Raw genomic sequence first — 23,813 nt, forward strand, 5'->3', positions numbered from 1 at the left:
CCTTAAAAGTATTCTAAATGAAAGTCTAGTTGAAAAGAATAAATTCTTTTCGACCCTGACATTAGTAGATAAACAATATTCCATCAAATTTTTTAAAAGTTGGTTTCAGCCAATGAACTGGAAGTGGACGATTCACTTGTTGATAATTTAATAGCCCAATCCGATATCAAAATAATCTGAAATATATCCAAAAAAATTTAATATCACAAATTAAGCTGGTGATATTCCACCATAAGCTGATGATAGTCCACCATAAACCCGCGAAAATCTCTTGAGCCTGGCCAAAAAACCAGAAAAATGCCGGCTATTTGAAATATTATTATGGTTAGGTTGAGCAAGGCAAGCCCAGAATGAGACTGGGATGGGCTCGGTCCAGATCCCAGCCATCCCAAGTGCCCAACTGCACTTTAGGTACCCAATTGGGCCTATCCATGTAAACAAGAAGTCTAAAACATTAGTGTGTTAAAAGAGAGAATTTGATATCTCATTTATCAGGTCCCATGGATCAAGTCCCACCTTGGAGGCCCATACGTGGACCTGATCTGTGCTCCAATCCATAAATGGTTTGAACTCCATTGACGAGTCATGTGGATTCCATCAGTGCACTTACAAGATGGTTCTCGTACGTGAACCTGAGCCAACCTCTCTATTGACTGTTCCATACCATTTTGGGAGAGGGCTTGTTACATAGACAGTTTGCAGTTTCATGCCTTGGAGGAGGGACATTATAGGAAAACAATAAAAATAAGAGGGGCATATAAGACACTTTACAGGGGTGATGTTACAAATTCACATCCTCTACTTCTGCCTGCCCTTACTGCCATGTGCGCCCCATACACAAGCAAGGCGGAAGTTACTGCCTTACCCTCGCTCGGGCAGGGGTAAGGCGGTAACTTTCGCCTTGCTTGTGTGTGGGCACAAGGCAGTACCGGGTAGGGTGAAAGTAGAGGATGTGAACTCGGGCAGGGGTAAAGCGGTAACTTTTGCTTTACTTGTGTGTGGGGTGCACACGGCAGTAGGGGCAGACGGAAGTAGATGATGTGAACTTGCTATAGTAATCAAAGTCTTAAGAGGGGTGCCTACATACAATTTTGAAATTGAGCTAAGGCTGTGCAAATTTTTTGCCCAACAATATTTAAGCCTCTTGTGGTTAGATCATTGAGTCATCGAATTTTTTAAAAGTATTAGTCTCTTAGTCCGTTTTATCCAAATCTTTCTTTTTTTTTTTTTTTTTCATATCCAAACTTATTAAAATTGAATTATGTTGTCTATCTCTCTCCTAAAATCCAAATTTTTTGAATTTTTTTGTTCTTTTCTTTTCTTCACATCCAAATATTGCCTAAGGTCCATTACCATTACACAGATAGGGATCGGGGCCAGGAATCGGTATCATCCAATACCGATCCGGATCCACCGATCCAAGAACGATACCTCAAAGGCTCAAACCATGCAGGGATGGTATTTCCGGCCCAACCAGCCGGGAAATCGGTGACCTTCACCCGGTCCCATTCCTGGGTGGGTCGAAAGTCCGGGTCTCTAAACAAGACGGCGAGAAAGAATACAGAGAAAAGCGAGCGAGAGGAGTTCACGCCAAACGCCATAAACCCTAAACCCTAAAGCCTTTTAGGCATCACTGCCTTCACTAATCACTGTCTCTCCAAGTCTGCTTCAACATGGGTGCTCGAGGTTCAGGTTTCTGCTCTGTAATAACCCCTCTCAATTCTTCAGCTTTGATTTTGGGTTTCTTTCAAAGTGTTTGATTGTTGTGGTGATCACAGATAATAGCGACAACGATGAAGTGATGGAAGGAGAGGAGATGGAAGAGGCAAACGCTCCCTTCTCCAAATCTCGGAAAAAAGCAAGGAAGCATGTGGAGCAATTACAAAGGCTTCAAGAAAAGGTGGAGTCTGTTTCTTCTTGTGCATTAATTCTGTTCAATTTCAATTCATCTTAGATTTCTATTAGATGAGGACACCTATATTGCATCCCCCCCCCCCCTCACAATCATCTATTATTTGGAGTTGTAGACGATAATTCATTTATGTACTGAGAAGGGTCTGTTGGAAGACTATTTAGTATGGAAGGAGCTAGAGTCGAATCTGTGGCAACAGGAGTATGTAAAATAATACTGGGTTTTAATCCATACTGGTGTCAGTTAAGATTTATGTTTATGTTATTTGCCCCTTCGAAAGGTAATGTTTGTACTGATTTGTCAATTTGAATTTGTGATATGCATTATTCGTGGAATTTTGAGAAAAAAAATGACAGAGTAGAACTGAATGGTGAATTCGGAAGTGCTTGAATAGAGGTTTTGAAAAGTTTTAGGATGTTTTGATATTTTGAAACTTAAATTAAGAATAAATCTGGGCTTGGCGTCAAATCTTCCTTCATATTAAAAATGCACGAAACTGTTGTAGAAAAGTTGGAAACTGATTTGCATTTCTTTTATCTAATGTAATTTCCTGTGAGCCTATGATGTTTCTGAACACTTCCTGGGCTGTGCCTCTTTCCTCTTTCATTTTTTTTTTGTATTTTCCTTCGTCCATTTGTCATTTTTCATTTTTCACTTCTCATATCATTTTCCCATTCTTCTCCTTCACTTCACAGTTTTTACCTACTTTGTTTGATTGGATCCATATAGCCGACCCCATTAAGTTGGGATAAGGCTGAGTTTGTTGTTGTTTAGACCCTAAGGTCTCCTGTTCACATGTCAAGTTTCAGCCCAAAAAAGGTTGGGCAAGTGGAAAAGTAAACATTGAAAATCCAATGGTGAAATGAAAATAATGGACATCTGAAAAAATCAAAATACTACGGAAAAATATGCCAATACATTGGAGGCTATGTGATTCAATTTGAGTCTGAAAGTCTATGCATGGCTAATCCAGGCCATTTTCCAAATATCCAACGGTTAGATATGCCACATCACTCTTCCACATCACACAACTAGGTAGGCCGTGAAGAGCCTAGATGGAATTGATCAACTCCACAGTCCAGGGAAATTTTTTTCTTAGTTTGTACCTATGATGGAGCAGGGTTTGTCTTTAATTAACTTAGCACGTTGGGTTCTTCATATTTGTGCACGGTACATCAATCCTGTAGTTGGACAGCTTTGCATCTTCTGGCTGATGATTTGAAATTAAGTTCATCTTGATGATGGCAGTATATATCAAAAAGCGTACCCAGTGCACGAGGCTCCCGCCACTGCGGGGTCTGGGGAGGGTCATAATGTACGCAGCCTTACCCCTGTTTTCATAGAGAGGCTGTTTCCAGACTCAACCCAGTGAGGCGATTACCACTTGGTCACAATGGAGCAACCTTTACCGTTGCACCGAGGCCCGCCCTCTCTTGATGATGGCAGTAAATATCGGAATAAACTGCGAAAATTCCACCTACAACAGTATATGAAATTGAAATGTCATTGGGTTGCTTCTAGAATTATCTTTCACTACTGAAACTTTTTTTTTCCCGTTTTACAATAAACAATCACAGAAATTTATTAATCGTAGAAGGAATGATAAAAAGATCCCAAAGACAATAGAAAAGCACCCAAAATAACACGAGCATGGAGGATTACATCCAGGATTACAACCTTTAGAGGAGAAAGATTCTCCCGTCTGTCCATGACAATGAATTTCCAAAACTCCTCAACCTATGAACACCCTGCTTAGCCAATTGATCCGCCATTTCATTTGTTGATCTTGGCTTCCAGCTGAACAAGCAGTCCATGTGACTGTAAAACCAAATATCTGACATGCCTAAATACATGATTAAATTTAAACCTCCACAGAACCAAAGTGCTAAAATTCATCCAAACCAAAACAGTTGCTGAATCTCCTTTCACCACAATGTCATGAAGCCCCTCCCTTACAGCATGCTCAAGTTCAATCTGCAGAGAGTTCACCTCCAACATAACTAAAACATTTTTAGTTTTGTATAACAATTCCATGTCCTATTTGCCATTATGTGTGCATGCATGGTCTTGGTGCCAGTCTTGTTGTTGAGTCTTTTCAATTTTTTTTTTCCACAGGACCCAGAATTCTATGAGTTCTTGAAGGAGCATGATAAGGAGCTTCTAGAATTTGATGATGACATTGATGTGAGTGCCCGCTGCAATATTGCACATTTTACTTTTAATTCCTTATGCGGTTATACTCACAAAAAAGATAATGTTGACTATCTGTTTGTGTGTAGCAAGATACTGAAACTGATGTGGATGAAAAAGCACTGCAAGAAGATGATGAAACTGATGTGGATGAAAAAGCACTGCAAGAAGATGATGAAACTGACGTGTATGACAAAGAGCATCGGGCTGGTGTTAGAAGGACTGTACAAGAACCAACAAAGAATGTAATTACAATGGCAATGGTTGATTCCTGGTGTAGTGCAATCAAAGAAAATAGCAAGCTAGGCGCTATCCGTTCACTTATGCGAGCTTTTAGGACTGCTTGTCATCATGGTGATGATGGGGGAGAGGAGCCTTCATCAAAATTTAGCATCCTGTCTAGCAGTGTCTTCAATAAAATCATGTTGTTTGTTCTAAATGAGATGGATGTAATTCTTCGCAGATTGTTGAAATTTCCTGCTTCTGGAGGAAAGAAAGAAGCCATAATAAATTTGAAGAGCACCAGGCAGTGGAAAAATCATGGCAATTTAGTGAAGTCATATCTTGGAAATGCCCTCCATGTGTTAAATCAAATGACAGACACGGAAATGATTTCATTCACTTTAAGGCGTCTGAGATACTCATCCGTATTTTTGGCTGCCTTCCCAAGCTTCTTAAGGAAGTATATTAAGGTATGGAGAAATCTGCATGGTGTTTGTTTACCTTCCATCTGAATGTTTATTTGCTTGCTAGATTTAGTCAGTGGCAATGTCTCAGACAAGAGAGTGGAATGTGGATGGAATACATGAGATTTACATAACTTAAGGCAGATAACAATTACTTTATTGACGTATCATGCCTTAAGTAATCTTTGAGAATAATGAAGGAATGCTACCCTATAATTGTACTTATGGTACTACAGGGTTTGTGCTTCACATTCGTATCAAATGCAGTGGGCTCCAGATCATCCAATCATTGGTTCGTTCATTACTCACCTGACTAGCTTAAGTGATTGGATATTTTAAATAAGCCAATCAGGATGATTTGAAATCAAAATCAGGATAGTAGCACTCGAACAGTGCACTTTATGTCTGTACTCTGTTTGATATTTTATTGTGATACTACATTGGAATCTGAAAATTTCCGTTATTGTGATTTTTTAATTTTCTCTAGTTAATTTGTTGAATGACTTGTATGACTTACTTTCTTCAGGTCACTCTTCACTTTTGGGGTACTGGGGGTGGTGCCCTTCCAGTTGTCTCTTTTCTGTTTATAAGAGATTTGTGCATTCGGGTAGGAGCAGATTGTTTGGATGAGTGCTTCAAAGGACTATACAAGGCCTATGTTTTGAATTGCCAGTCTGTAAATGCAACAAAGTTGCAGCATCTTCAATTTCTTGCAAACTGTGTCATTGAACTATGTGGAGTGGACCTACCAATTGCATACCAGCATGCCTTTGTTTTCATTCGACAGTTGGCTATGATTTTGCGAGAGGCACTTAATATGAAAACCAAGGTATGATTTTGCAGTGAAATGAAGAGAGGAATTTGATCATCATAAGATTAGGTGCTTAATATGAAAAATATTGTTTCTCCAGCCATTAGTGGGTTGCTCTCCCAAATGGTCTGTTTACTTCTTCATCTCTTACCATGTTCGTACGTAAAGCTGTTTTATTTTTGTTCTTTTTATTTTCATTATTATTGTAATGGAATCTTTCAATCATGAGCAGACTAACATTTCTTGTGCCCCTTTGTTGCTAGGAAATAATTTATTTCCCCATTTATATCACTGGGCATTTTCTCCTTAAACCTTTTATATTGCCTGGAATTAAGAAAATTAAGGCTTTTATCTAGTTCCCATTTCCTGAAAAGTACTTAGAGTAGTAGCATATTGCATCTACCACCCAAGAATGAATGAACTCTAAGTGAGGGAAGCTCTCTGATCAGTTGCCCTGTTAGAATACAACCTGAAATTTCTTTCGTCCGGCTAGATGTAGCCTTTTTGTTGGTAGCCAGGTGGATACCATGTACCTAATTGTGTCCAGTAAATTTTTTTTGATTTTGTTAGGAATCATATAAGAAGGTATATGGATGGAAGTTCATGAGTTGCCTTGAGCTTTGGACTGGAGCTATATGTGCCTATAGTTCTGAACCTGATTTTCAACCTCTTGCATACCCACTGACCCAAATAATTTCTGGGGTGGCTCGTATGGTTCCAACTGCCCGTTACTTTCCGCTCAGGTTGAGGTGTGCTAGAATGCTCAACAGAATTGCAGCCTCCACTAGTATGTTTGTCCCTGTTTCCTTCCTCCTGCTGGATATGCTGGAGATGAAAGAACTGAATAGGCGCCCCACTGGAGGTGTTGGCAAAGCTGTTGATCTACATACCCTATTGAAGGTAAAGTTTATTTTAAAGTTTCTATGCTGTTAACCTGTTGCGTTGTAGAAGCTCCATTGTCTCAGGATTCTTGGGAAACTTCTTATGGCAGGTCCAGAAGCCTGTATTGAAGACACGTGCATTTCAGGAGGCATGTGTGTTCTCGGTTATTGAAGAACTTGCTGAACATTTAGCTCAATGGAGCTATTCCATTGCTTTCTTTGAGTTGGCATTTATTCCAACTGTACGATTGCGAAGCTTTTGCAAAATTACCAAAGTTGAGAGGTTTCGGCGAGAAATGAGGGAGCTTATTTGTCAGGTGCATGCCTGTGCTTAACATGTCCTATGTTTTTTAACAAACATGCTTCTATTTCTCAACAATGTTGCTCCCTTCCCTTGTTTCCAATGCCACAGATTGAGGCCAATGCTGAATTTACAAATTCAAGACGTATGACTGTTTCGTTTTTACCGAATGATCCTGCCGCAGCATCATTTCTTGAGGTTTGTATTACCATGTTCGCTTCCTTCCCTGGTATGCACAGATATGATCAAAGAAATAGAACATTCATGTTCTGCACTATTTTGCTATTTATATGGAGTTGTTTTGATCCATTCAGTTGGAGAGTATTGTGCATAAACTATGGACCTCTTAAAATCATAAAATGTACTTTTGGTTGAATAGATGTGGAGCATAAAGTCCTTATATTGGATGCTTAGGATCATCCAAACATTATTTTATTCTGGCTGACTGGTATTCATCCACGACAGAGCATGCAAATTGAGGATTCACAGATTAGAAATTTTGGTGACCCATGTGATCCCATTGTGTGCATGGACATATTTTGATTCTTCTATGGATTAAATCCTTACTCTCCTCGCCCTGGATGTGTTTTCTTGCTTTGGTCCCATTGGTAAATTATCAAACATTTTCTTTCATGTTAGGCTGAGAAAGAATCAGGAACCAGCCCTTTGTCGCAATATGTTGTTACTCTGCGCCAAAGAGCACAACAAAGAAGTGATTCGATGGTGGAATCAAGGTTTGGATCCATCTGTTTTGCCATGTCTAAAATCCATAGTAAAAAAATGCTTCTGAATAAATTTTAATTGTATTGTCAGTGTTATCGTTGGAGCACACTCGTCTGTCTTTGGCCGTAAGAAATCAGAATCTGATGATGACGACGATGTTCAGGATGAAGAAGAAGGTGCTGCAGTATTTAGCTCATCCTGGTTACCAGGAAGCAGTACCAAGTATGATCCAATTGTGTTAGCTTATGCATTTTATGCCTGTCACCCCTACAAAAATTGGTTGGACTGAAATGTTTCTTAATGCAGGAGTGAAAACCTAAAGCAGGTGAAGTCAAAGAAAAGGAAGAGACATGGGAAACAGCAAGAAGAGGTAGCGTTAGATGAGGATGTTGTGGAGGAGTTGGTATTAAGTTCAGACGAAGATGATTCGATGAGTGACACCGCTTTTACAGAGGAAGAGGATAAATCAAGATTGGTGTCTTCAAAACAGGGAACACAGAAACAGAAACCTTTCAAGGATTCGTCAAAAAATAAAGGACACTCCCATGGCAAGAAGCCAAAGAAGAGGAAGAGAACTAAACAGGCAAAGTAGCAGGTGTTGAACTAGTTTAACAGTAAGGGAAACCAAGTGAAAGATCAAACAAATGGTTCTGAATCAATTGAGCATAAATGCAGTGAATGAAAAGGTAACAAAATCCCCATCTCCTAGATACATTTGGCAAACCTGTGGTTCTATTGGCCACTTCTTCCTCTCTGAAGTGTGTCATTAAGTTTTTTGACTCATGGAAATTTTGGACTCATCTTCCACAGTAAGACTATAAACTGTGGTGGATGGAAGTTTCCATTCAAGGAGAAATAGGGTTGTGGAGGAAAGGTTGATCGATTGCAATGTGACTAATCTTAAAAGATTGATCAATTGTGGAAACCATGAACACTATTCTCATGAGCAATTTTGTCATGTAATCTGCTGAATAATTTGCTTCTCTATGAGCATGGATAATATGGAACAATTTTGTCATGCGTAATATCCTTGATCACCTTTACCATTCTCCATGAGCATGCAGAAATATTTAGGATGCTTTTGAATTATCACAAGGCACAGAGAAAGATTGCAAGCATCTCTCATCATTCACTAATTGTATAGCTTCTTGGATTACTACAAGTGCAATCTCCCTAGAACTACATTCAATTCCCTTGATTCTACCTTTGTGGTCCTTAACGACACAATTGCAAAGGAGACACCAGTGCATCAAAATTTACTTTCACGAAGGATCTATTTGCTGTAAATATATTTTCCTTATGTGCTCTATTTTAAAGGCAATAATCACTCCTGTGTCCATTTGTATACACACATTAACAACCATAGTAATCACCATCACACTCAAAGCTGCCAAGTTTCCATAGGGCTCGGATGTCCCCATAGTCCCTATTGAGGGCATATAAAACCCAATGGAGGTGCACAATAGTGCAGTGCCAGTGAGCTTGAAGAGTTGATCCTCAACTCTAGGCATGGTTGTGGTAAGATCACCTGGGATTTTTATGGCTATTGCTAGTACCGTCATGGTGAATGCGTTCATTGGAAACAATTTACATGGCAGAAATGGTTTCTTACGAATGAATAATCCATATACCAAATCAAAGGTCATGCAAAAAAAACATACCATTGTTGCAGCCGCAATGTACGAGCCAATCAAGGGAATGGGCGAACCATACCATTTTGTAATCAGTTGTCCATCAACACACCCTCCTCCTTTCCCCATTTTGCTTCTTCTTTTTGTCTGTCTTCTTCCTTCAACAAATTGAAACAATGAACATTACATGTGTGAAGAACTGAAATATATATATATAGTTCTGCAAGTCGACGAGAAACCTTAAAGTATGCTTCCATTCAAACAGGCAGGTGGGGACAGTACGTAATAAGAAAAGAAAAAGTTCAATACTTTTGCATATCAGAAGCCCAATTCATTAAATCATATCCTTGTCATTGATATAAAAGACATATTATCTACTGATATCAGAAACTATATCATAATAATGAATACACAAAACATAATATACAACAAAAAAAAAAAAAAAAAAAAATTTAAAACAATGAAAAATCAGAATAGAACTAAGAAATTTCTACTACCTCTAAAATGAACATATATAAAATCTTGGATAAAGTTCTTTGCACTGGGGGCATAGGGTATGCCCAGACCCATGGGGGTGGGTGAAATGACCAACCCCCCCCCCCCCCCAATGACTCAAACCTTGCCCCATGTACTTGGACGTAATTTGCACCTAGATGCGCTCCTGGACAGAGAACGTGCGCCCATAAAAATCAATCTAGAAAATAGTGTAGAGATACAAAATCCTAAGATATCAAAAGCCTTTGGGGGCACCCTTCAAGCTGAAAACCCTCTCCGTCTCCCCTAATTAAATGTCTAATATGCCCCTACTAGCATTTTAGTGTCAATTTTTTTAAAGGTGTTATTACTCTTCATTATTTTTTAAATCATCAAAGCAATGGATTTTTTTTTTTTGGGGTTAAAAATTAAAAGAATGGATGCATAAATAAAAGAGGTGACAAACGATAAGTTTAACCCAACTCTTTTATAAAGTGATTCTCAGTTCACAGTGTTTTTTAATAATGAAAGCTAGATTAGTAGCCCCGATGATGGACGCATAAATAAAAGAGGCGACAAACGATAAGAATAACCCAACTCTTTTAATAAAGTGATTCTCAATTCACAGATTTTTTTGGAAAAATTACATATCTATCCCCTGTACTTTAGCCTAATTACATTTTTTCCACTTAATTTTCTCTAATTACATACCTCTCCCTTTTACTTTGATAAAATTATTATTACACTCTTGCCGTTAACATCCGTCTGTTAAGTACTGATGTGGTGTAGTTAGATTTTTCATAATCCCAAACTAACCCTGGGTTATCCTTGTGAGATGACCATTTACCCTTTTGATTAAAAACGAAAATAAGAAAGTATGACTTACCTTTTCTTCTATCTCCCAACTTCATCCTCAACCTCTGAACCTTGATATCGCCGGCGACGATACCCCCTTCATCCTTTTCATACACCATTTAAGTAGTATTTCTTCATTTGCCTTCACCTATCATGTATCCCACTTATTAATTTTTATTTCTCCTGGATTATTTAAGAAGTGGATTTCGCAGAGATAGTAAGATACTGACAGAGAGGCAAAGGTAGTCCCATGTTTGTCTGTTTCTTCGCTTAATCCTTATTATTGCCTACATTCCTCAATTTGTCTCTAATTTTGAGGCGAGGTCTTGTCGTTTCCCTGATGAACGAGTTGATTTCTAGTTTTGTGAAGGAGGATCTTCTAACAAACTGAAACCCAGATCCTTTCGAGCCTTGAGAATCAGGTCTCGAAGCATTAAAGCCTTTCAGGGAGATGGGTTCTTGAGTAATTTTTTTCCCCTTCCAAGTCCTGTAGTTTGTTTGGGTTCAATCTCTGATGCGGAAGAAAGATCTGCTTTTTATTGGTTTACATGGTGTGAGCAGTCTATTGGATTCTGCTAATTTCATCTTCAGACTTGTGGCAGTGCTGGAATTCTATTTTTGGAGAGAGATCAATTATCAAGATCCTCAATTAAGTTTTATCCACACAGCAGATCATCATCAATTTTTCAGGGTAAATTCATCCTCACTAGAAGGCCACTCGACGTCTCGACCTACTTCTGGAGCTGACCTTGCCGATCCTATGTTTTTGCTGTCAGACTCACTCCATGCGATACCCTGTTTTAGGGTAGTTTTTTAGGAAGGTTATTTTTACAATTACTCTTGATCTTGTCAGCAGATCTTATTGAATTTTAGGGGTTTTATTTACCTTCTATAAAGGGTCCTTCTATATCAATTAGAAGCCAGTCTGGACTCCTGTTCTCTGGTAATACTTTTCTCCCTATCCACCCAGCGGTCCCTGTTTTCACCCTCTCTTTTTTTGGTAATCAATTTCAGCAGTGTCTCTAGTTTATCAGATCAATCTGAGATTTCAGGGTTTTGTTCCCTATTCTGGTGGATCTTTCGATCATAGTTTGGTGGTCATCTGCTACCATCATAATTTGGTGGTTTCTTTTTGAAGAATTCTCTTGGCAAGGCAAATTTTTATCTCTCTGTTGGTTCATGCAGTAAATGATTGGGACCTTTCCTCTGCTAAATTTGGATCCGGGCCGTAGCCATTGGAGGGGTTTTACGTGGCGGTGGTTGTTGAGAGGGAGATGGTTCTTTTGCTTGGGGATTTGAGTAAAGTGGCAAACAAGAAGACCATCGCGGCTTCTGTTTCTTCCAATGTCGTCTTCATGGCCAAGAGAGAGCACATTTTTGGGAAGAAGGTCTATGGTACCAAGGCTCAGATCTGTGACAATGGGCAAATCCATAATGTCAGAATCGAGTGCGACATGGTAGGCCTGAGCGACCCATGCCTTTCGATTCACATGGACAGTAAGATGGTGATGCAGGTGAAGCGCCTTAGGTGGAAATTTAGGGGCAACCAGACCATCTTGGTGGATGGGCTCCCTGTGGAAGTTTTTTGGGATGTTCACAATGGCTCTTTGGGACAGCTTTGTGGAATATTCCCTAACCTTCGCTGGAGATGGCTTGCTTCGTTTCGGCCGGCCTGAGTTTGCAGGAGTAGTTGCCTGGAGGTTGCTGGAAATGAACAAAGAACAAACCCTAATCGTTCTCCTGCAAGGGTAATATTGGCATTGCATTTTTAAAATTTTAGTAAAGGATAATATTGTTTTTTCCAATCATTAACTAACAACAGGCTATCTAACACCTTCACCCAAAAGCGGTCGAAGTGTAATTGGAGAAAAATGCAAGAAAGAAAAGTATAATTAGCCCAAAATACAGGGGAGGGATATATAATTTTCTCTCGTTTTTTAATAATGAAAGCTAGGTTAGTGGCCCCGATGATGGATGAATAAATAAATAAAAGAGCTGACAAAGGATAAGAATTGGATTTTTTTTTTAATTTTTAATAATGAAAGCTAGGTTGGTAGCCCCGATGATTCTTCTTTTCAGTTCTCCATCTTTTTTTTTTATAATGCATGTAAGAAACCTATTTCTACAATAATAATTATAGATTGTTATAATAAACTAATGGATAAACTAATGGATAAATTATACGTCACTCCCTGATTTTCAAATGAAACTCAGATACTTAAATCATCTTCTAGTTTAAATCTCAATATAACAAAATAGTCTCTACAATTAGTTTTATATTGTTAAGTGATGATATCAACGTTAAATAAATTTAAATCCTTAAAATCTCTAACTTTCTCTTTCTTCGATCTTTCCGGAGAATCCACATTCTCTCCACCGTTCAAAAAAGCAGATAGAGATAGAACGGAAAATAAAAACAAAATCCAATCCACATAAACGATTCCAAAAAGGATTATTTTTCAATTAGAAAAAATGGAAAAAGATATATGGAATTAACGAGGTGGACACATCGACATTATTTTATCTCAAAAGCTTCAAAAGAAACAAGAATAAACAGATAAAGACAAGATTAGAAATTTTGTTTCTTCTTATTCTCAAAAGTAAAATTGAAATCAAAAGAAGGAGAATTCGGTCATCATATTCCCTTACCGAAGATAAGTTTGTATCCAGATTGCTTAGTCTGTCGCTTCGCGGGTGAAGACCGACTTACTCCGCGTGTCAACTGTCGGGATTTGTCCATTTTATGAGCAACTTACATCGATGGATAACACCTTCCACGGCTCCAATTGATTGAATCAATCTCAGAAAACGAAAGAGAGAATTTCAGATTTGAGGTTTTGGCGTTTTGCTCGATTTAACTCTATTGATGAACCTGATAGCCCTATCTCTGTTTCTTCAGATTTGGCTGTTTTTGGTTTTTTTTCCGGAGTTTGTTCATCATCTTTATGTGTTCACATAACTGAAGTTTCACTTTGATTAGACTTGCAGAACATAGAGGAAAGGGTGGAGAAAGAGGGGGAGGGGGTAGTGATGATTGCACGGGGAAGAGCATGGTGTGGGATGGGGCTGCACGGCGGTAATGGTGGTAATAGTGATGGCGTCGTGGTGGTGGTGGATGGGGCAATGGTGGTGGTGATTTAGGGTATAATTGAAAATATCAAAATTGGTCTCTTGAATATAATTTACAAGCTTTGGGTAACTAAAGTGCATTTTCTACCAACGTTGAGTACCTCAATTGTCATTGTTTATCTTATTATGATTGAAGTTAAAATTATCATTTCATTTTTTGGTTTGATTTAAGTTAACACCATTAATTTAGAGGGGATGATTTGAGTATTTTAAGTTATCAGGGGGTGAATTGAGTTTCGTTTGAAAATCACCAGGGGGGTGTCATATAATATACCCTAAACTAATTAAACTTCTGCAAGAGTGGGCTATCAAGCTCTAAAGAATTGGTTGACAATACAAAGTCAAAGTCTTAGTATGATAGAACCATGGAATTTCGAAGGGGAGCTGAGACTTGATATGAGGCTAGGCTAAGGTCAAAGATCTCTCCATCCAAATGGTTAGTTTGCCAATTTGACTCTTTTTTTGTTTTGGGAAAAGGTTCTCTGTCTGGGAGTGTGGCCTATGCCAGCACTCCCATGAGTCTATCTCTCTCATCCCCATGTGAAAAGACACCTCTGCCCCTTTGTTTTAGGGAGGAGAGAGATAGACACATGGGAGTGTTGGCATAGGCCACACTCCCGTACAGAAAACTGTTTCCCTTTTTTTTTTTTAATATAAAAAAAGAAAAGAAAAATAGATTAGGAAAGAGAGCTGTCTACATTTCTCCATTTAATACAAAATGTTGCCTTGTTTGGTGAAGCAAAATGAATCAAAAAGTTAGTAAGAGTCAACAGGTTAGGATCCTGATGAAATAAAAGAGGAACTCTTGAGGTAATATCCGAGATCTTCAAAAGTTGTGGGACCAAAAGCCAAGGTCATGGGATTTTTGGAACAAGAAGAAGATCGAGCATCCCTTCATTCAAGCACCAAACCGCCATATTTTTCATGTTTAGTCTCACAGCATGGTCAAAACCCTTTAACAGACTTAGAATTATTGGCTCCAAAAAATGACCTGTGTCCAAAAAACCTGCAACGATCAAAACAATATGTCCTTCTAAGAGAATGTAGGAAGTCCACCCAACTCTATCTAGGACTGAGTTAGAAGTTCCAAGTTCCTGTGCAGATCAAGAAAGGATAATGTAACTTAGATAACATCTTAAGTACATCAGAAATAGAAATACCAAAATTATCCTGAATAGATATAACACTGAGAATAATAGGGGATGGGGGTGGATATTAAAATCACTCAAGACATTTTTCAGAATACATGTCGGGCAGATTTTATAATCCCATGAGTTATTTTGTTTTGGTGATGCCAAATAAAATAACAAATTATAATAAAATCGAAACAAAAAAAAAAACACTTAAGAATTGGTTTGCCAATTTAACTTAAGTAGCCCTCTATATAGTAGATATTTGGTGGAACTTTGATTTAGGGAAGTAATCACGAATAGGGATAGAATTCACTTTACTCTAGGCAATTTTTCCCTGAATGGGCCATGAAGAATTTCCTTTCTATTGATATATATACTTTGGGCAAGTGTCATTACATGGCTTAACATAGGAATTTCAATCTACATAGCCCATCTGGTTTTGTCATTTCGAAAAGTAATGCGGCAATTCCAACTGAGACATAACGTAAGTCTTTCATTAGTCACTTGTTAGATTCCAAAGTCAAATTCAATCATAGAACCCTCCCCCTAAGCCTATAAACGGATCAGATTTGACTCGGATATTGATCAGATGTGATCGAATCCGAACATTTTCTGGCCGAATACGGATACCTCTAAACAGATTCTGATGCGAATCGAATTCAGATTTTTGACCATTTGTTTACATCTCTGTCTTGTATAACCAAGACCTTCCTCTCCCCAGTGGATACAATTCACTCTCAATCCATATCTCTTAGATCATGATTCTATTTTCCTCATATTCTAGAACCTGTTGAATCTTCAAAAACCCTCAAGATCTTTATTTACTTAATTTTTTATTATTAAGTATTCAGATTTTCAAATGGATTTTTATCGGAATATCTCTAAACGAATACAAATGTACTTAAACAGATATAGATGCGGATCGAATTCAGATTTTCGGTTATCCATTTACAATGCTTCCCCTCCCCCCCCAACTAAAATAATTTTTTTTTTCTTGACATTTTCCTTAAGGCTCGATTTGGTTGTAAGGGAAATTAAAGGGCAGGTTTGTAATCATTACCTCAAAAGATAATATTATTAACTCAAAATCATTCTATATTTGATTATAAAAATTCACTTTGCATTCATCTAAATCCGTTGGATTTGAAAAGTAAAATAAAAGTTACATTTAAAAAAAAACTTATTACTAAAAATATTAAGAAATTTAAGTAATTTATACAATCATGTTCAATAATGATTACCAAACTTTTCTTTTTGGGTCTAAAAATTCACTTCCCTTAACTTTAATTTCCCTTGCAATCAATCGGAGCCTTATACATGCAGCCATGAATTTCCTTCAAACACAAGGATGAAATTTCCATCATCCCATGCCAAAGTACATGTTTTTAGAAATCGTGCCTCATTTTGGATCAAGCCCCATTTGAGAGTCCATCCCTTGTTTCCCATTTGACTAACATGTCAAATTTCATACTCAAATTCAATCAAACACCCTATGTATGTCGATGCATCCCTACATTTCTCAATTGTCCATTTTTTGGCACGCATTCTCTCAGTAGTCCTTAATTTTGCAATACTTGACTTTGCCACTTAACACAACTCTGATTTGGATAAAACTTGACATGTAACAGGGACCCTAGGATCCACCTATTATGGCATCTGGGCTCACCCATTGTAAACCCTGAAGAATGGAGCACATCCTAACAGAATAAAAGGACTTGCTTCTCTAATGTGGTTCCATATTAACCAAATTTATTTTCAATCCTAGGAAAACGGCATTAATAATAAAAGTAGAAAGCGAAAAAATACATACCAAGTTTTAAAACTTCATTCACTGATCTAAACCATCTCAATCTAACAAGGTGTGAAGGACTGGAACATGGAGAAGTAATCACTCGATTGAGAGCCAGACTGATGTCAATATACATTCATGGAACCCCACCTATTTGGACTGTTTGCAGATGATGATTGATATCAACTTCAACTTAACTACTTATCAACTGGAACCAAACACAACAGCCCTGCAGCTGAATATGCCAATGGAAAAGCACATGATCAGGTATAGTTCACAGAAGCAAGAGCATCAGAGCAGGTCTGAACAACGCTATGCAATTTGGTTGTAGACAAGTAGAGGTGGTTTCAGATTGTCAGGAAACTGTTCATCTTTAGCAGCATAATGGATACTTGGACTGGCAATCCTGTTCTACATGATATTTGTAATATTAAAGGGGAATCCAACAATAATACCCAAGAGGCTGAGAAGGTGAAACCAAACTGAACTAGAAAATGTGCAGTGCCTAAACAGATGAGATAACAATCAGGAGTTCAGAACCAGAATTTTTTCTGCTTTCATACTCAGTTCAGTACCCATTTCTACAGAGTTGCACTGAACTGGGTAGTCCATTCTACCTCAACTAGGCATCTCAGCCTTGTTTCAAATACAAACCCTTCCCCCACCAAAAAAAACCCAACAACAACAACAACAAAGGAAGCAGAATCTCATCTAATCAATCAATACAAGTTTCCTGCAAACTGCAAAAACCAACCATGTTCCTGAAACAGGTTTAGGCAATCAAAACCACATTGAGTCATGTTACTCAGCAGTTGTATGGCCATCCGATTTTAAAACTGAGGGATGGAGAAAACCTGTTCTTGCCAAACACAAAGATTTGCATTGGTGTTACTTCATTTGAAAGATCCAAACACCTGACTGTGATGAAACCTTCGTTAATTTGAACCTTTATGCTTTTTTCCCCACCCACATCAGTATGCCCCTCAAGTAAGCTTTTCCTAAATAGTTTGGTTGAGGTCAGATTTTCCATAAAATACTGAAGAAGGTACATCACATTTTCACCTTTCTTTATGAATTTAGTGAAGGACTTTAAGGTCACAGAAACTAGTCAAACATTTCTTCACAATGACTGGTTGGAACCAGAATAAGAAAAGTTAAAGATTAAAAATAATAAAGCAAAAAAAGAGGACAATGTTCTTTATGATTCACACGTAAATGGAGACATCAGTCCCCAAACATTACTAGCACTTGAATCATTGACTTCAATTTAACAATCTCAACAGAAAGAAAATTTAACTGGTCAATTGGTATCCAAAAGGGGGCAAAATCAGAGGAATCCACAGATTATCATGTTGCTCATTACAGCAAGAAAAATGTGATAAATTTAAACCAACTATTCAATATACTTTTCTTCAAAACAAGGCTGAGGTTTACAGCCACAAAAACCTTTCCGCAAAATCAAATTGAAGAGTCAAACACTAACAAGTATAGCTTGGTACAGAATACAAACTATTTCCTTCCTCTACTAAGCCTCTGAAGGTGATAATTGATGCTTCCCCAAGGCTTTCTACTCTTCCCAGTCTGCAATTGTCAAGAATGATGGGAAAATTGGATTAATTTGATTCCACAGAAAAGAATAAGCAAATTGTACCAGTCATAGATGGATTAAATGATGTAAGTTCCATATTCCAAAGAGAGAAAGTTTCCTCAAGTGTATTGATGCTATAAGAAATTAAAACCTGAGCATCCATGCAGGCACTAAGAAGTTCCTTCTGCCGAACACATTTACCGTCATTGTTCTGGTTCAGCGCCAAACAATTCAGGAAGGTTACCATCTCCTTCATGCAAGGCTTCCTAAGAGTTCCAAACTTCTTTGGATTTATATACAAACCACCTTGTTTTCGACCCATCTCTCTTAGACCTACAGAATGCAAGCAAAAAGTTGCTAGCTTAACTGATAAATTGCGACCCAAATTATATTTAAAAGAGGGTTTCAAATTTCATTATAACTTGGGGCAGGAAACAGAAGGATGAAAAACAATAAAAGGCACACTCATGATAAAACATAAAATCATAACAAATTCTTTACTCATGAAAAAAAACCCAACACTTCCTTGTTTCTCTTTATTCATTTATTCTACTTGGTAATTGATTATGCTCTTCCTTGAAAAAGTTGGAGGTTTCCCATTGTTAAGTGAACTTAAGGTGAAAAAAAAAACCCAAGGTAGTTAAGAGACTTGACAATAATTAGAATTCAGTAAGCAAGAAAAGAAAGGATTACTCCCCTCCTTAGAATTGAGGCTACTGGATGAACAACAAATTTGAGATCAACAGATAAAAAAGGATTGTATTACTTTGATGTACCAATAGAGCATGTACAAAAGGGAAAAGCATTCACTACTCCTAAGATATACTCCTGAGACTATGAAACCTATTCCTTACGTTCAACAAATGTAAAACTTATACCCTTATCAGATCCCAAATGTTATGTATGCAGTACAGGGCCTTACATCTCAACTCTCAAAAATCCTTCATAGTCCAAAAGTGTAAAGGGGGTGAAAAAGACTGATCACCAATTTATATTATTAGATCTGAGGCAGTTGTGGAACATGCACTTTGCATCTTAAGTGCAGTGAAAAATTCAAAACCAACTAGAATACCTGACGGGTTTCTAGAAGCCCAAGGAACTAGGTTTCGGAAACTTGGATTAAATGAGAATCACAGTGACAGGTTTAGAAACCAGAATTCAGAATAAATTGAATAACAATTAATCCAAGAATCGAAATGGGATAATAATCTCGTTGAATGTCAGAATAATGGAGAAAAATAACTTCCCAACTTCTGGACCGAATCTGATGGACGGGTCTGAAGTTTTGGGATAGTCCTACTGGGGTTAAGATTCTAGAAGCACAACTCAAATTAGCAATCCAAACCAGTATATTCAGGAAACTTCAGACAACAATAATTATGAACTGATTTTATGGATAAACAATGCCTTGTGTTAAGTTATGTACATGTACTGCAGGGGTATTTATGTCATTTACCTTGTAGTACAGTTGGTGGTGATGTTCTTTGTTTATGACCACGATAGGGGGAGTGTCCCTATCGGGATATAGGTTAGCTTAGTCAGTAGTTTGCTATTAGTTTAAGTCTTACTTTTATTCTTCTTGTAATTAGTAGGATTCTTACTAACAGTCTAATTGCAAAGTTATAAAAAACTGCAGGGTACCACGGTAGACTAGGTCTGAATCTATCGTGGTTCAGCACATACTCTCTCCCATTGTTCAATCTCTCTTCTACTTTGCAGGTATTAGTTTCAGATCTTGTTTCGCTACAAAACTATAACAGCAAGCAGAAATCAGATCTGAAAGATCAGCCACGAAACAGAAGAATTCAGAAAATCTTAGTGAGAGAAGGATTTGAAAATAGGACTTTTTACGTTCAAAACAGTAGCAGAGCTTTAGAACAGAAACCAAAAGCTTAATATGAAATCAGATTTGACTTCCAACGCTTAAAATTTAAATTAAAAAAATTCCTTGTTGGAATAAGAATTCAAAAAACTTGAAGTAAAACTGGGTTTTATGCCAAGATCAGCACACCAGAACATTAATGGAAGTTAAAACTTTAAACAAAAGGATAGCAATTTCGGACCATTAACTAGAAACAGATTCGGCAACTAAAAGATATGAATGAAAGAAAAGTTATGTTACTTGGAATCGATGGAAGGATTACAGAACAGAAGAAGAAGAATAGAATAAGAGGATAAGACCAGGCTTCTCACCTAGCCTTGCTGGAATCCCTCAAGCGTATTGGAGTCTAACCAATAGAATAGTTGAATTCCACAACCAGATTCTGAATCCCACAGAAAAAAGCAGCAAAAAGCCATCTTCATTCATCAATAGATTCGTGTACAAGGCTGGACCCCCTTACAAACTCAAACACTAAAAAGAAAAGATCTAAACCAATCCTTAACTAATACGGTAACATACACTAACAAGGAAACTAAAATAATGAAAGAAACTGATTCAAAGCAGGACTGGACTTATAGAATTCTAATCCAGCCTAACTAAAACACTTTATAACTATTAAAATAAGTAAATACACTTAACTTATTCCATGGCCTAGCTTTTACCCATATTATAGGCTCATTAAAGTGTCCCTTTACAATGAAAACACATTGGATCAAAGGCTCAACACATACATAATCCAACCCAAAGCTTGTTTCCACTAAAATAAGCCCAATTGTGATTTATCTGCATTAATACCTTTCAAATCTAAACAGCAGGTCTTTGAAAACCAAACCGTTTAAACCATTAGAACCATTGATCTGTCCTTGTTCTGGTTGTACCAATTTCTGGAGCCACTTTTCACTGGAAAACATGGTTTTCGTCAAAGACTGTTCAATTCAATAGTCAAACTAGACAACTGGACCAGACATTCCTAGGTTCATTGGTCAAGCTAGACCAAAGTGGAGAATAAAATCTAAATTTCTAAAGCCTAAGGCTAAAGTCAAGGTTCATACTCGGAAACACTAGAATTATTTTTTAACTAAATGGACGTGTCTGCTGATTTCATAGTCCTCACAATAGGCTTCATCGTCATAGTATGAGTTATTTGAGCAACAAGATTCAGCTCTTCTCCATAATCCTCGTTAGGCTCTTCAGCTACCCATGTACTGCAGCTGCAATGGGTCTTCTAGTAGGGCACTGGTTTGACTTATGCCAAAATTTATCACGCCAACAGCACTTTGTGCCTCTTAAGATCTTCAATTGGGGCTTTACCTTTATTATCTGTCCTCTAACTGTTAGTCCTATTGTTGGTCACAGGCATGGTTACCAGCTTATTGGATCTGCTGTTATAATTTTTGGATTTTTCGTCTACCACATTTTCAATGAAAGTTTGTTGATTGGGTCCAGTTCTCTTCCACATGTAAGGCCTTCTGGAATCAATCTTTACATCGTATATAGCAATGAGATTCAAGGCTTTCTTAATCTTTGGATTGAAGCCATTCTCGAAATACCAGAGTATATCCACTATCTTCATCTATGCTACACCTTGACAAGAGCTCATCAAATTTCTTCATATAAATCTATAAATTACCATCTTAAGGTCAGAATTAGAGCATACAACTTGCTCTGAAAATCTTCGGGCAAGTATTTATCTTTAAGCTTTTGCTTCATTACTTCCCAGGTTGTTGGTGCTTGATGACTGCACTTAAGCTTTTTTTTCAAGGTATTTTCACCATGTCTTTGTTTAAGCTGTGAGCCTGGCCCTGGCATATCTAATTTTTCTATCTTTTGACATGGTCTGCCAATCAAAGAAATCCTCAAGCAAAGCAATCCAATCTAGAAATACTACAGGATCCATCTTTCCAGTAAAATCAGCAACCTTAAGATGTAAACTTCTCAGTTATATAACTTGCTTTTCAGGTCCATCCTCTTCTAACATGGTACGAATAAGTTCAACTAGAGATCCCCTCTGACATGTATTATTCCTTAGAGATCCATTGGCTACTTTAGGAACTGCTTGAACATTCACTGGGATACCTGCAGCTGGTATGTACTGGAATGTTTATCATCAACATCCACGTGTTCTATTTGGTCTTCAAAGTTGTCGCGGAGAATCCCTCCAACTGTAAGTTTCTGTCTAGATTCAGGAGAAGTAAGTCTTTCATCAAAATAGTCCATTTTTCTAATATCCTAATGAGAAGTTCATCTCTTTGCCTATCAGTAAACAAGCCTCAATAATTTCTTCCATGCCTAGTTCACATCCTCTCAAACAAGCTCTTACACCAATTTGGTGCAGCTAGAAGAACTCCAAACTTCAATGAACGCAGGTCCAAATCCCGCAAGTACTAGGAGAAAATTATCACACCCCAAAAGGTTTGTTGGATCATATTATGATAAGGGATTACAGAAGGAAGAAACTTTGAGAATTCATTCTCTTTCAATAGGGAGGAAATTAAAGAAACAACTTGAATTAACTCACAATTCAATGAGACCAAGTTCCCTGTAAACCCTATGAAGCATGATGTTCACAAAAGGCCGATTACCCTCTCAAAACAACAGGTGCAACTTCACTAGAATTAATTTCTGGTCAGACTTCAGAGTATGAATTTTTTGACCTAAATTCAATGCATAAAACAGCAAGAGAATTAAAGGAAATTAAACAAGCACATGCAAACAGTAATTGCAGAACACAAAAAGGATGAATCAAATTGAAATTCAATCAAGATATCTCGAAATCAGATTATACCTACAGACTGGTAAGCTGTTCGTGCACAGAACTGAAGCAAATCAATATAACAGAATTCGAATTGAGAAAGAAAATAATCTGACCTCTCGAAATTGATGAGAACTAAGATGAACAAATCTAAAAAAAAAAAACTTGATCATGTTCGCTGGAAGTAAAAAAAGAAAAAAGAATAAAATTGAGGAGGGGGTGTGGGGGGAAGTGTGGGCATTAAGAATCCTAAACCTCACTATTCATTAAATCTGACGCCTCTAAAGAGCTAAACACCAATAGAGAAAACACATTACACATTACCTGAAGTTTCCCAACTAGAAGTATTAAGATTGATCTAACAAAACCACAAAACCAACACTTATTCATTTAATGGAGCCCATGGCAGAGATTAAAACCCAGTGAGAGATCTCCTATTGCTTCATATATTTTCTTAATCGAAAGTAATTAAGCAAACAGAAAAGCCTATCGCAGGTTCTGAAATCTGGGCATGAAGAGAACTGCATCAACATAGATGGGCAAATTGGGCATCTGGGGTCGAACGTAAACACCCATTAAATACAGAAAAGAGAAAAAAAGGCTCATTTAGCTTCTATGTCAATCAGATTCCCGCAATGAAATACAGAAACCAAGTGGGGAAAAAAAATCAAAGGTTCAACTCGGAGAATCAGCCAGAAAGAGCTCAGAAACATACCAGTGACGTCGTTCAGAGTGAGTCACGGTTATCGCTACAAACGCGTTCGCCCGAGGAAGAGAGGGAGATTACGTGTTTGGTTATATTCCGATACCCATTGATTTGTTAGTTTAGGGGTGTCAAAACTCAAAACGGAGGCCGAGCCGGAAAACCAAAAATTGATCCGATCGAACTGCATATGGGTTTCGATTCGGGTTTTTTTTTGGGGGGTTTAGATGGATTAGCTATTGGTCCAATTCGATTTGGCCCAATATATACTAAAAACCAATAAGATTGTTTGACACTCTTGAAATTGTGAAATGGAAGTAGGAGCAACAACTGTTTGACAATTCGGGAGTTGTGAAATCAAGGTTTCAAAATT

The 23,813-nt window shown here is 37.7% G+C and overlaps 3 protein-coding genes across 7 annotated transcripts; 2 read left to right on the forward strand and 1 right to left on the reverse strand.

The window, feature by feature from the left end:
• Positions 1-1,536: 1,536 nt before the first annotated feature.
• On the forward strand, positions 1,537-8,525 carry LOC122652006 (nucleolar complex protein 2 homolog). 3 transcript variants are annotated; one of them, XM_043845624.1, is made up of 12 exons: positions 1,537-1,692; positions 1,779-1,900; positions 4,028-4,096; positions 4,192-4,209; positions 4,249-4,794; positions 5,315-5,617; positions 6,170-6,499; positions 6,591-6,797; positions 6,893-6,979; positions 7,421-7,515; positions 7,595-7,726; positions 7,811-8,525. In XM_043845624.1, the coding sequence occupies exons 1-12, from the start codon at positions 1,674-1,676 to the stop codon at positions 8,094-8,096; spliced, it is 2,214 nt and encodes a 737-aa protein (XP_043701559.1). In that variant the 5' UTR covers positions 1,537-1,673; the 3' UTR covers positions 8,097-8,525. The 3 variants fall into 3 exon arrangements, with proteins under 3 accessions (XP_043701559.1, XP_043701557.1, XP_043701558.1); XM_043845622.1 differs by having other exon boundaries at positions 4,192-4,794; XM_043845623.1 differs by having other exon boundaries at positions 1,800-1,900; positions 4,192-4,794.
• A 3,213-nt stretch (positions 8,526-11,738) lies between these two features.
• Positions 11,739-12,140, forward strand: LOC122651176. Its single transcript, XM_043844491.1, has one exon. The coding sequence runs from the start codon at positions 11,739-11,741 to the stop codon at positions 12,138-12,140; it is 402 nt and encodes a 133-aa protein (XP_043700426.1).
• A 5,737-nt stretch (positions 12,141-17,877) lies between these two features.
• LOC122649657 lies at positions 17,878-23,536 on the reverse strand. Of its 3 annotated transcripts, XM_043842891.1 has the most exons (4): positions 23,197-23,258; positions 22,596-22,631; positions 18,255-18,436; positions 17,878-18,096 (listed from the first exon to the last, which is right to left on the reverse strand). In XM_043842891.1, the coding sequence occupies exons 3-4, from the start codon at positions 18,423-18,425 to the stop codon at positions 18,025-18,027; spliced, it is 243 nt and encodes an 80-aa protein (XP_043698826.1). In that variant the 5' UTR covers positions 18,426-18,436; positions 22,596-22,631; positions 23,197-23,258; the 3' UTR covers positions 17,878-18,024. The 3 variants fall into 3 exon arrangements, with proteins under 3 accessions (XP_043698826.1, XP_043698827.1, XP_043698828.1); XM_043842892.1 differs by lacking the exons at positions 22,596-22,631; positions 23,197-23,258 and adding an exon at positions 23,453-23,536; XM_043842893.1 differs by lacking the exons at positions 22,596-22,631; positions 23,197-23,258 and adding an exon at positions 21,297-21,321.
• Positions 23,537-23,813: the final 277 nt, after the last annotated feature.

The sequence above is a fragment of the Telopea speciosissima genome, chromosome 2 (assembly GCF_018873765.1).
Source record: "Telopea speciosissima isolate NSW1024214 ecotype Mountain lineage chromosome 2, Tspe_v1, whole genome shotgun sequence".
Taxonomy (NCBI): domain Eukaryota; kingdom Viridiplantae; phylum Streptophyta; class Magnoliopsida; order Proteales; family Proteaceae; genus Telopea; species Telopea speciosissima.